Source organism: Sinocyclocheilus anshuiensis, unplaced genomic scaffold (assembly GCF_001515605.1).
Source record: "Sinocyclocheilus anshuiensis isolate Anshui unplaced genomic scaffold, SAMN03320099.WGS_v1.1 scaffold3202, whole genome shotgun sequence".
In the NCBI taxonomy this organism is placed as follows: Eukaryota; Metazoa; Chordata; class Actinopteri; order Cypriniformes; family Cyprinidae; genus Sinocyclocheilus; species Sinocyclocheilus anshuiensis.
Window position 1 is genome coordinate 182,400 of NW_015541178.1, and position 10,832 is coordinate 193,231.

Genomic DNA, 10,832 nt, shown 5'->3' on the forward strand with positions numbered 1-10,832 from the left:
ACATGATGTCTGGTACCTCTTCCATTTCTGTGATGTGTTTTTTAAATTCTTGCCCATTTGCTATTAAGCTCCTGGCATCCAGTGTAGTATTAGGAAAGACATTATAACACCATGTATTATTACTCAGTCAAATTCAAAGCAGCAGTTCCTTCCTTTGCTTTCAGAATCCCATGGACTTCCTCAGCTGTAACTCCTGCTAACTTTAGAAATGTATTTGCACATACTACGATAATCTTTAACTTGCCGGACTTCCTTTCTGCCTGTGAAGTACCATTTACCACAGCACAAATGAATGCTACAAAGTCAGTTTTATTGATCATAAAATGAAGATCTGAATCATTCCTCGCAGGATTTCCACCTTTCTGTGTACAGGATTCTGCACTGATTCCTTGCACATTGGTTCTCTTTGTTTCAACTATACCTTTTACCTTACAGGTGGCTTTTGCATATGGTAAATTTTGTACTGTGTTTTTTGTTGTTGTTGTTGTTGTACTTCTCGAGCTTCTTGTTGTACAGGACACCCTGCATATGCTGCACTATGTCCTCCCCACAATTACAGCATTTAATCTCTACACCCTCCTCACACTTGCCATACACATGTTCTCCCCCGCATTTTGCACAATGCATTTTCCCTTTACAGAGATTTGCAGCATGTCCCATGTGTTGGCATTTGAAACATGTCATCGTGTCGTCGGTGTACGACCAAACACAGTAACAACGACTACAGCAGCAAGCCTAGTGTTTATGTAACTCCATCATTCTTGTTATGCGCCAAATCGTGGGATGGTGGGATCCGCGTTATATTTTTTTGACCGTCCACTCCCGCCCTCAGTAAAGGTTAAACCTCCCGTTCCCGCGAGGATCCCAATCCCAATGCAGCCCTCTAATTTCAACTGAGGGTGGCCTTTAAATCCATCTGTGCCCAGGCACCGCCGCATCATAATCCGGCCCTGGTTGTATTAAATCAATATGAAAGTGTGAGTGTTGTATTGCTGGATATCAGTCATATGATCATCACGGTCCAATCACAGCCACCATACTGATATTCAGATCAACAGCACTCTTACTCATGAGATATGTATGAAATATTGGTAACATGGTGAAAGCAGGAAGATCCAGACCTACAAGAGTAACGTTTACTGACTATTGAACGGTAAGATCCTCAGAGAGTCAAAACAATAGAAGAATGGGAAGAGTGTGTGAGTGAAGGTGGCTGTGAATGTGTGTAGATGTGTGTTAGTTACAGGATCAGAGAATGACACTGTTCCTCTGTCATAGTACAGATACACTCTCACACGATCAAGCTGCCGTTTAACCCGAAAACCAGAACCTATATACCGTCCTGACAGATGATACTCCACACTCCAGACATCAGTGTTGCAGAAATCACATCCCTTCCCCAGGTTTGATGCTGCAGTTACTCCAAGACACCAGCGTTGACTCTGTTTAACCTCCACATCCCAGCAGTGTGTTCCTGAGTTAAAACCCTCTGAACCCAGAACACAGGGATAGAAGTCAAATCTCTCTGGATTATCAGGAAGAGGTTGTTTGTTCCTGCAGTTTCTCACACTGGTCAGATCATCAGACAGGACAAGCCATGGATTCGCAGTGTTTGGATCCAGAATCACAGGAGCTGATGAGACACAATCAACAGATGCTGTTATTCTGATATTCATAAAATGGACACGATCAACAGATGCTGTTATTCTGTATTCTGATAAGAGTGAACCACACACAGATTATTATGAATTATGACACTCATCCTGTTGATCAAACACATCAGACATTTTTCTCCGATCCTCTGTTATTAGTTTCATTTTTATCATCAGTGTTTAACATCATCAGCTACAAACATTAAATATGTGATTCAGGCATTTGTGTCTCATCAAGATAAAGTGATACTTTGGGAAAGTTAAAATAACAATAAATCAATTAGATCTGTTGAGATTTATGCTGTAAGATGAAAAACTGTAAGTGTGTGTCTGATCTTCAGCAGCATCTGATCATCTTCGTTTAGTTGAAAAAAATCAGACTGTCATTGATGGAATGTTCAAATGAGCCAAAACTGTTCAAACTCCAAATGACAAAAATCGAAAATAAAAAATCATATTTAAACAGACAGAATCCCATTTGACTCAATTAATCCACCATTTTATCTAACATTTCTAATCAATCTATCATCTATCTATCTATCTATCTATCTATCTATCTATCCGGCCGTCCGTCCATCCGTCTGTCAGTTTGTTTCATGAAGCACCTTTAACTCTCCACCCATCCATAATTTCCAATGTGAGTGTGTGTGTGCGAGCTCAGATCTTCTGCAGTCAGACTCACTTTTCTGGACGATGTCCTGCATCTTCTTCCAGACTCTGAACGGCAGGTTGCCCAAATAACGTGGCACATGAATCATATTTATTACACGGCTTTGGAATACTTGATTCTGATTGGTCAGTCACAACAATCCGAGGTATGTTATTCCTCTGGTAAAAGCTGATAACACAGGCTGAAGTCAGCGCCGCTTGCTAGAAACAGTTTTTCTTTGTGGAAGCTTTGCCTTTAGTTAGCTTATAAAATATTAAAACTCAATTCAATATTATGTGTCCTGATCACCTGGTCGTGGGTTATTCTGCGATAACAACTGGTTGGATGCACATTTTCCCTTACATAGTAATCCTACATAGTGATCATTTTACTAATGAAAATGACTCTGGATTCTGTTTCCTCACCTTGATGTGTTGAACTGTTTTCTCAAACTCTCCTTTCATTGTTTTATTGTGTTTTAGTTTCTCTTGTAAGAACTTCAATGCTGCATTGAGCTCCTCCTAGAATTGAACAAAAACACATAAAACACCAGATTACAGTGAAGAGAAGAAGAGAAGACGATACAGTGATTTGATCATATGATGCTATGGAAAAAGTATTTGCCCCCATCCTGATTACTTCTGTTTTTGTGTACATACTAAATACTAAATGTGTTCATAAATTAAAACCTACCTACTAAACTGCCTGAAAAAGCACAACTAAAGTTTTGGAGTGGCCTCAGCAAAGTCCTTACTTGAACCCAATTCAGATAATGTGGCAGGACCTTAAACAGGCAGTTTATGCTTGAAAATCCTCCAAAGTGACTGAACTAAAGTAGCTCTGCAAAGGAAAGCGGACCAGAATCCACCACAGAGCTTTGACAGACTGAGCTCCAGTTATCACAAAATATTTGGCTGCAGTTATTGCTGCTAAAGGTGGAGCGATTTGTTTATCACGTGATAGATGTTAAAACTGGTATTCACTGTTTACTGAGGTTGACTTTGTTTTATGTTGCATTTATTTTGAAGATCTAACACTGTTTAGTATGAGACAAAAACAGAATAAATCAGGGTATACAAATACTTTTTCACAGCACGTTATATGTTATATGAAGTTCAGTAAAATGACAGAGAGAAATATCGAGTGCATGTGATGTTATTTGTGTTTATGACTAATTACTTTTCTTTACGTGCGAAACAAGACACATTTGTTGTACCTTATATGATGAAACCGCTTCACTGATGGGTCTGAATTTATGATTGTCATGTTGTTGTGAATCTCTACACACTAAACACACCGGCTGTTTGTCCTCCAGACAGAAGAGTTTGAGTTTCTCACTGTGTAAACTGCAGATCTCCTCAGATGAATGTCTCTCATTTCTCTCCTTCAGGAACGACTCGCACAAGTTTTTTAATGCGAGATTATATGGTGGTTCTTCTCTTGAGGACCTTCTCCTGCAGACAGGACACTCCGGAGTATCCTTGGTTCTCCAGAACTGTTGAAGACACTCTTTACAGAAACTGTGACTACATGATAAAAGAACAGGAGCCTTGAAGATTTCACAGCACACAGGACAGATATAATCATCTTCAGCTGCTGAAGCCATTCTCACTGTTTGAGCTCCTGCGATCTGAACTTTACTTTCACTTTCTGAACGATGGTTTCAAAAATGAATCACCATTAGAATCACAAAGATCTGCTGTCTGTTCAGAAACAAATGTCTCAAAATTCCTTATATAAAACATTTTTCTTCGTTCTCCACTGATCGCTGATTCTTTATAGCTTTTGTTGAGACACGAGAGCCAGTTTGACAGAAAAGAGCAATGAGAGTCTCTTCCTGGTAAGTGCTGTAAGAGGGTGGAGTTTATGATCACATGGTTGTGTTGAAACAGGTCAAAGAACAACATCGGGATATCGTCAGGTTAAAGTTTAACAAAATGCACTCAACATTAAACAGCATTGACACTCTCTCAAGTATAATATAATATAAAAAACATTGGATCAAAAAGAACACATGGGAGAATACAAATATTCATACACTTTATTTTTGCTTTATTTATTGCTCTTCACAGCAAAATCCCTAGTGTCAAATGATCACTGCTAGTTTATGACTCCACACTCAGGGGTCATTTACACGACACATTTTCAACTTAAAAACTGAAATCTTTTTATGGGTTTTTGCTGCTCATTTACATGACAACAGTATTTTGGGGGCCATGAAAACAGTTTGAAAAGTTTCTGTTCTCCATGTAAACAACAAAAATGTGAATTTGTGAAAATGGTGATGTCATGTGCATGCATATTATTTATTCAGTCTATAGACCTTATTCTCCAGAGAAATAAGTGTGCAGCCATCTTTAGAATATTGTCTTTGAACTTAAGTTTTTTGCGGTGGCTCAATGTATTTCTGTGGCATCATTGTCAGAGTAATTAGTTAGTCAAGAGGATTTACTTATTGTAATGTTAACTAAAGTTATCATGAGCATAGCAGTGTTTAAAGCAGATGACTTAAGCCATTTGAATTACGGGGACACAGAAACTGTCCTCATAAACCACCTTCACATTGTAATACCCATGTAATTACACAAATTTGTGTCCTCAAACCACACACACACACACACACACACACACACACACAGTCACACATTGTCACACATATTTCAGTAAATAAACATTACTTAAACAGTAACACATTATTATTATGTTTTTTGTTTTTGTATATCACAAATGTATATGCAAGCATACATATTATTTGCAGCTAGTAACTGGTCTACATGCCTTTTCCAGTTGAGGTGGCCATCAGCGAGTTCAACAGTGTAAGACACTGGCCTAAAATTGACAGCATGGTACACTATACCATTCAAAAGTTTGGGATCAATAAGATTTCTTTACACTGAAATTAATACTTTTATTCAGGAATGATGCATTAAATTGATCAACATTGACAGTGAAGACTTCAAAAATCTCAAATGATGTTAAAAAATTCTAAAAAAGTACCACAGTTTCCACAAAAACATGAAGCGGCACAATTGTTTCTTGAGCAGCATATTTGAATGATTTCAGAAGGGTCATGTGACACTGAAGACTGGAGTAACAGGGCAGACTGTGAGTTCATGGATGGGTGACACCACCTCTGGAACAGACTCGTGGACAGGAGAGACCTCTGGGACAGACTCGTGGACAGGAGAGACCTCTGGGACAGACTCGTGGACAAGAGAGACCTCTGGGACAGACTCGTGGACTGGAGAGACCTCTGGGACAGACTCGTGGACAGGAGAGACCTCTGGGACAGACTCGTGGACTGGAGAGACCTCTGGGACAGACTCGTGGACAAGAGAGCAGTGTGCAACCCAGACACACAAAATGGTGACCGTCATCACGGGCAGCGCAGTAGACAGAGGGAGGTCTGTTGGGCCCGAGAGTATCACAGATGTGAGGCTTGGGAGCGTAGAGACCACTGGGATGCCAGCCACTCGCACTGACATTAAAGGTGGGTCCATCACACTGGCAATCAGTCTTGCTTGTCTGCTAGAGCTTGGGTGCAATAGCGCCCCCCCGACCCCCAAAAAAAAATTCTTAGAGGAAACTTGTATAACAGCCGTGGCGTGATGAGGCTCTGGCGTGGTGGTCATGACAAGTCGAGAATATGGCGTGACAGTACTCTTAGCCGGGGAATCTGGCATGGCAGGCATGACGTAAACAGGCTTTGGCTTAGCTGGTGTGACGTGAGCAGGCTCTGGTATGGCAGCCATTTTGTGAACTCTGGCGGCCATTACATGATGTGAATCTGACATGGTGGCTACTGAAGGAACACAGGGTTCCTCATCCGCGATCCCCACCGTGAAAGCAGATCCACTCAAATGTAAAGCAAGGTCAGTATAACTGGAAAGAGTCCAATGAGGAGTTTTGCGTGGCATTAAACATGAAATGTCCTTATTTAAACCAAAATGAAAAATGTATTTCAGAAAAGTGTCATTGAAGTCTAGCTGACAACAAAGTTTGCAAAACTCAGCCACGTAATCCTCAATAGGAAGGTCCCTCTGTCGGAGATGAACGGGACGATCGCCTGGATTCATTGTTGTGCTGTGTTTAAAAAAAGGCGCTGGTTCTATGGAGTGGCGAAGTATTTCTGTCACGGGACTCACTTTGATAGAACCAAATGCGAGCTTTATTTACAAAGTAGTGTGGTTAAAACAGGCAAGGTCAAAATCCAGCAAACAGTATAATGACAAATAATGACATAAAAAACAATGATAAAAATAATGACAAAGATTTTTATCTTTGCCCAATTTGGCCTAAATGTATATTTTTTTATTTTATTTTATTTTATTTTGTTATATTTTGTTACCTAGTAAGGCTTAGTTTTTAAAATAGAGACATCTGCTCAGACATCTGACAAAATAGTAAAACCAACATGACAAAGAACCGTGATAAAACCATGAATTGTGATATTTCTGAAAAGAATAGTGATATGATATTTTTGCCATATCGCCCACCCCTAGCTGTAAGTAAAAAGAAATAAATGAAAAAAAAAAACACAGTCCAAGCGGAGTGACCAGGACAGCATCCGAACACGACGGCACCATCTCTATTGCCTAAGCTTGTTGGTTGCTTTTAGCAAATCTTCCAGCCTCGCCGTAGCTGGTTTAGCAGGCTGGTTTTAGAGGGGTTTTGACCACTTCTTTAGCTGGTCAGGCTGGTAGACTAGTTGACAAACCAGCCAAAACCAGCTGAACAGCAACATTGACTCACAGGAAATGCAGAAATGTGTGGTTATCTGACCCACTTACATGGACAGGGTGACAGTTGTCCTAATATCATAATGATGCTAAAAAAAAAAATCAGCTTTGATCACAGTAATACATTACATTTTACAATATATTCACAAATACAAAACAGTTATTTGAAAATGTAATAGTGTTTCACAATATTACTGTTTTACTGTATTTTTGATCAAATAAATACAGCCTTGGTGTATGAGACCTCTTTCAAAAACATTAAAAAATCCTACCAACCCCGAAGTCATAGACCCAAAACAAAACAAAAAAAAGATCATCACAAACTGTTCCATGTTACCATCCTATATGAATCATGAACAATTAAAAATGTCATGTTAAGTGTTAATCAAAACAAAAGTGAAATATTTTAATATAAAGTTTGTTTAATTGGATATTATTATGTTTATGTTTTTTGGATATTTGTATGAATTGTCATATCTACTGAAAGAACAATGATCACTTGAAATAAAGCCACTGCACATGATTAACTAAACAAGCACTTTTTGCTGAATATTGAAACAAGAATTAAAAGCCTATGCAGATGCTTATTTTTTCTGTAAAGAATTTTAAAAATCTGAAAGGCAGTTAATTTTCTTTAAAGATGTTCTAATATTGTAAATATCAGCTGAAAATATGTTTTACAGTACTTCACATAGAATCCTGAAAAAAAAAAAAAAACTTAAAGTTGTATTACAGAAGCTAATTTAGCATTGCACTTATTTATGCTACATATTAAACCCTGCATAACAGATACCCAACACAGAATAGGCCTGAAAAAGGAAAAAAAAAGCCTTAGTCTTTGTCACTCTCTCAAACATTACTGGAAAGTCTGCTTGAATACATACATGAAATGCTCAAGAAATATTTCAGATTTTTATCAATGTTGTGCTGCTTCATATTTTTATGGAAAATGTGATAAATTACCATATAGTCTAGGGTAATATATATATATAAATTAATACTTTTATTCAATAAGGTTGCATTAAATTGATTTAAGTGACATTAAAGTTATTTATACTTATTACAAATTAATTATATTTCAAATAAATGCTGTTCTTTAACTTTGTATTCATCAAATAATCATGAAAAAGTTGAAGTATCACAGTTTCCACAAAAATATTAAGTGAAAACAGTTTTCAGTAGGCCTATTGATAATAATAAAAACAATTAGTAACAGCTTAACTGATCACAAATAATTACTGATAATAATTAGGCAGCAAATCAGCATATTAGAATGATTTCTGAAGATCATGTGACACTGAAGACTGGAGGAATGATGCTGAAAATACAGCTGCGCATCACAGGAATAAATTACAGTTTAAAATATCTTTAATAGAAAACCAATATTTTAAGTGTAATATTATTTTTACTGTATTTTTGATCAAATAAATTCATCATTCTTTCAAAAACTAAATAGGCCTAAATAAAAAGTCTTAATTGTTTCAAACATTTGATCCAGTGCATGTGAACTATCAAATTATAGTATTTTTATTAATATAGGCTATATCACTTTCCTAATCACCGCACTTAAAAGCGATATATGCCTATATGGTAACTAATAAGACACATTACTGTACATACTAATGGTACACTCTAAAAAATGCTGGGTTGTTTCAACCAACTTTGGGTCAAATATGGACTAACCCAACCGTTGGGTTAAATTTAAGTTGGTTGAAACAACCCAGCATTTTTTAGAGTGTATGTACCTGGTAAATATGTAGCACTTAAGTGTGGTTAATAACAGGCTCAAACATACAGTACAGTGTACATTCATGATAACTAATGTGAAACTATATGTGCTTAACATTGTAAGTTCAAGTCCTCATGGTACATGCTTTGGAAGTTGGTTGGGACTCTGCATAGTGTTAATACTTAGCAGGTATATACTGCTAAGTATACTATTTCCATATACTTGCGTTCATAGTAAGTATATGGACATAGGACTGTAAAATAAAGTGCACCATTTTACATAAACATTAGATAGGAATGACCAGTTCTTCAAACTTTGTTATAAGTGCAGTACATATGCATCACTATATGGCATATTAACTAGTAAGGACTGTAAAAGATAACACACTTATTAGTTATGGTGAGCCATGTAGAATTGTTTTTACACTGTACAAAGAATGTTGTCTGATTTGTGAACTTTAAAGTCCTAAACTTACCTAATAAAAAGATGACTGTTTTTAAATTGCTTGTGTAGGACTGTTAATGCTAAATTTATCTCCACAACAGTGCTTATGACAAAGTTTGAAGAACTGGTCATTCCTATGTACTGTTTATGTAAAATGGTGCACTTTATTTTACAGTCCTATTTCCATATACTTACTATGAACGTACTGGTGAATGTACCTATTAGTTAATGTATAAGTTACACGGTACTCAAGTTGGGGGGTATAGACATGGGCCAAGGTACTTATTGAGCAATTGATGGTAACTTGCCTCATCTCTAACGCCCCTGATTCTCTAAACTAATTGGTCCAATAGAGATTTTGGATTACGTACATTCCTAATAATTATGTGTGCAGTCAGAATTTACTTTGGACTTATACAGTAGCTACCAGACTCATATTTGCACTTGCAAATCCTGACTGTCATGTGTCAAAAGCCCTATTTAAAAGGACTGTTCCTGCTAAGTATTAACACTATGCAGTGCTGCACAGATACTGCAGAGTCCCAACCAACTTCCAAAGCATGTATGAGGACTTGAACTTACAAATATCCATAATTTGTCAAAGTTTTGGTAAGCACACAAAACTCCCGGTGCTCCAGATGGCCAGTCCGCCACTGCTTGACATACAGAAAAAAAAAAAGTAAAACGTGCACACAATAATAATTCGTTCCCTCGTTTTAAGTAAATAGTGCGCACAATAATATTTCGTTCCCTCGTTTTAGGTAAATAGTGCGCACAATAATATTTCGTTCCCTCGTTTTAAGTAAATAGTGCGCACAATAATATTAAATAGTGCACACAATAATATTTCGTTCCTTCGTATAAAGTAAGCCGTGCACAATAATAATTCGTTCCCTATTTTAGTAAATCATGCTCACGATATAATAATTCGTTTCCTCGTTTTAACTTGCGCTCACAATATCATAATTCGTAACCTCGTTTTAATTTAACTAAAATGTGGTCACGGTTTAATGAAATAAAGGAACTAATTCTTAATTCGTGACCACAGTTTATATTTTATCTTTTTTTTTCAGGACAGCGCTGGCATTTATTGTGTGTGAGATTAAAGACAGGCCTACATATTAATTTGTGACTTAAGGCGAAGTTGGCTTTCGCGCCTGAAACAAATGATGTAATCTTGTAATCTTGCCCTAATGTGAGTTTGGAGTGTTTTAAATGAGTGGCCGCGTGCAGGAGCTCAAATCTCAATATAAGGGGCTTTCCGCAGAACCTTTCCTTCGAAGACTTTCGTCAAACACATGCCGCTCTCACCACATCTCAAGTGAGGTCAAGTATGCCATTTCCTAAACCAGTTCAAACACAATAAACACCTTTTACACAGACCCTCGTTACAGTAGGCTACAGAGAAACCTCACAGCGGAGCCTGTAGCCTACATCATAAAATGCATTTAAGATGACATTAAATTGTGTTATTTTATAACTTTATATATAATGAACATCCTATAATTATAGTTGTATTAAATGAAATATAAGGTATTAACAAGGCCGCTTTCGCGCAGGCTAGCTGGTTTTTAATGCGGAACTTTGCAATGTCCTCCCTCCGCGCTGTTTCAGCCCTC

At 37.4% G+C, this 10,832-nt stretch overlaps 2 protein-coding genes across 2 annotated transcripts; both read right to left on the reverse strand.

Moving 5' to 3' along the window:
• Positions 1–304: 304 nt before the first annotated feature.
• On the reverse strand, positions 305–2,398 carry LOC107690771 (E3 ubiquitin-protein ligase TRIM39-like). Its single transcript, XM_016489189.1, has 2 exons — positions 2,335–2,398; positions 305–1,633 (listed from the first exon to the last, which is right to left on the reverse strand). Exons 1-2 carry the CDS (start codon positions 2,354–2,356, stop codon positions 1,137–1,139), a joined length of 519 nt encoding a protein of 172 aa, XP_016344675.1. The 5' UTR covers positions 2,357–2,398; the 3' UTR covers positions 305–1,136.
• A 195-nt stretch (positions 2,399–2,593) lies between these two features.
• On the reverse strand, positions 2,594–4,009 carry LOC107690770 (tripartite motif-containing protein 52-like). The gene is made up of 3 exons (XM_016489187.1): positions 3,518–4,009; positions 2,727–2,822; positions 2,594–2,626 (listed from the first exon to the last, which is right to left on the reverse strand). Exons 1-3 carry the CDS (start codon positions 3,905–3,907, stop codon positions 2,594–2,596), a joined length of 519 nt encoding a protein of 172 aa, XP_016344673.1. The 5' UTR covers positions 3,908–4,009.
• Between the last annotated feature and the right edge of the window lie 6,823 nt (positions 4,010–10,832).

Bases quoted from the DNA above. Each gene is read 5' to 3' on its own strand.
- LOC107690771 (XM_016489189.1), bottom strand. From the start codon at position 2,356: ATGCAGGACATCGTCCAGAAAA. The intron at 1,634-2,334 runs GTGAGTCTGACT...GTGTCTCATCAG, and splicing joins GCAGGACATCGTCCAGAAAA to CTCCTGTGATTCTGGATCCA.
- LOC107690770 (XM_016489187.1), bottom strand. From the start codon at position 3,907: ATGGCTTCAGCAGCTGAAGATGATTATATCTGTCCTGTGTGCTGTGAA. The intron at 2,823-3,517 runs GTACAACAAATG...GTTCAATTCTAG, and splicing joins AAGCGGTTTCATCATATAAG to GAGGAGCTCAATGCAGCATT. The intron at 2,627-2,726 runs GTGAGGAAACAG...TTGTTATCGCAG, and splicing joins AAACAGTTCAACACATCAAG to AATAACCCACGACCAGGTGA.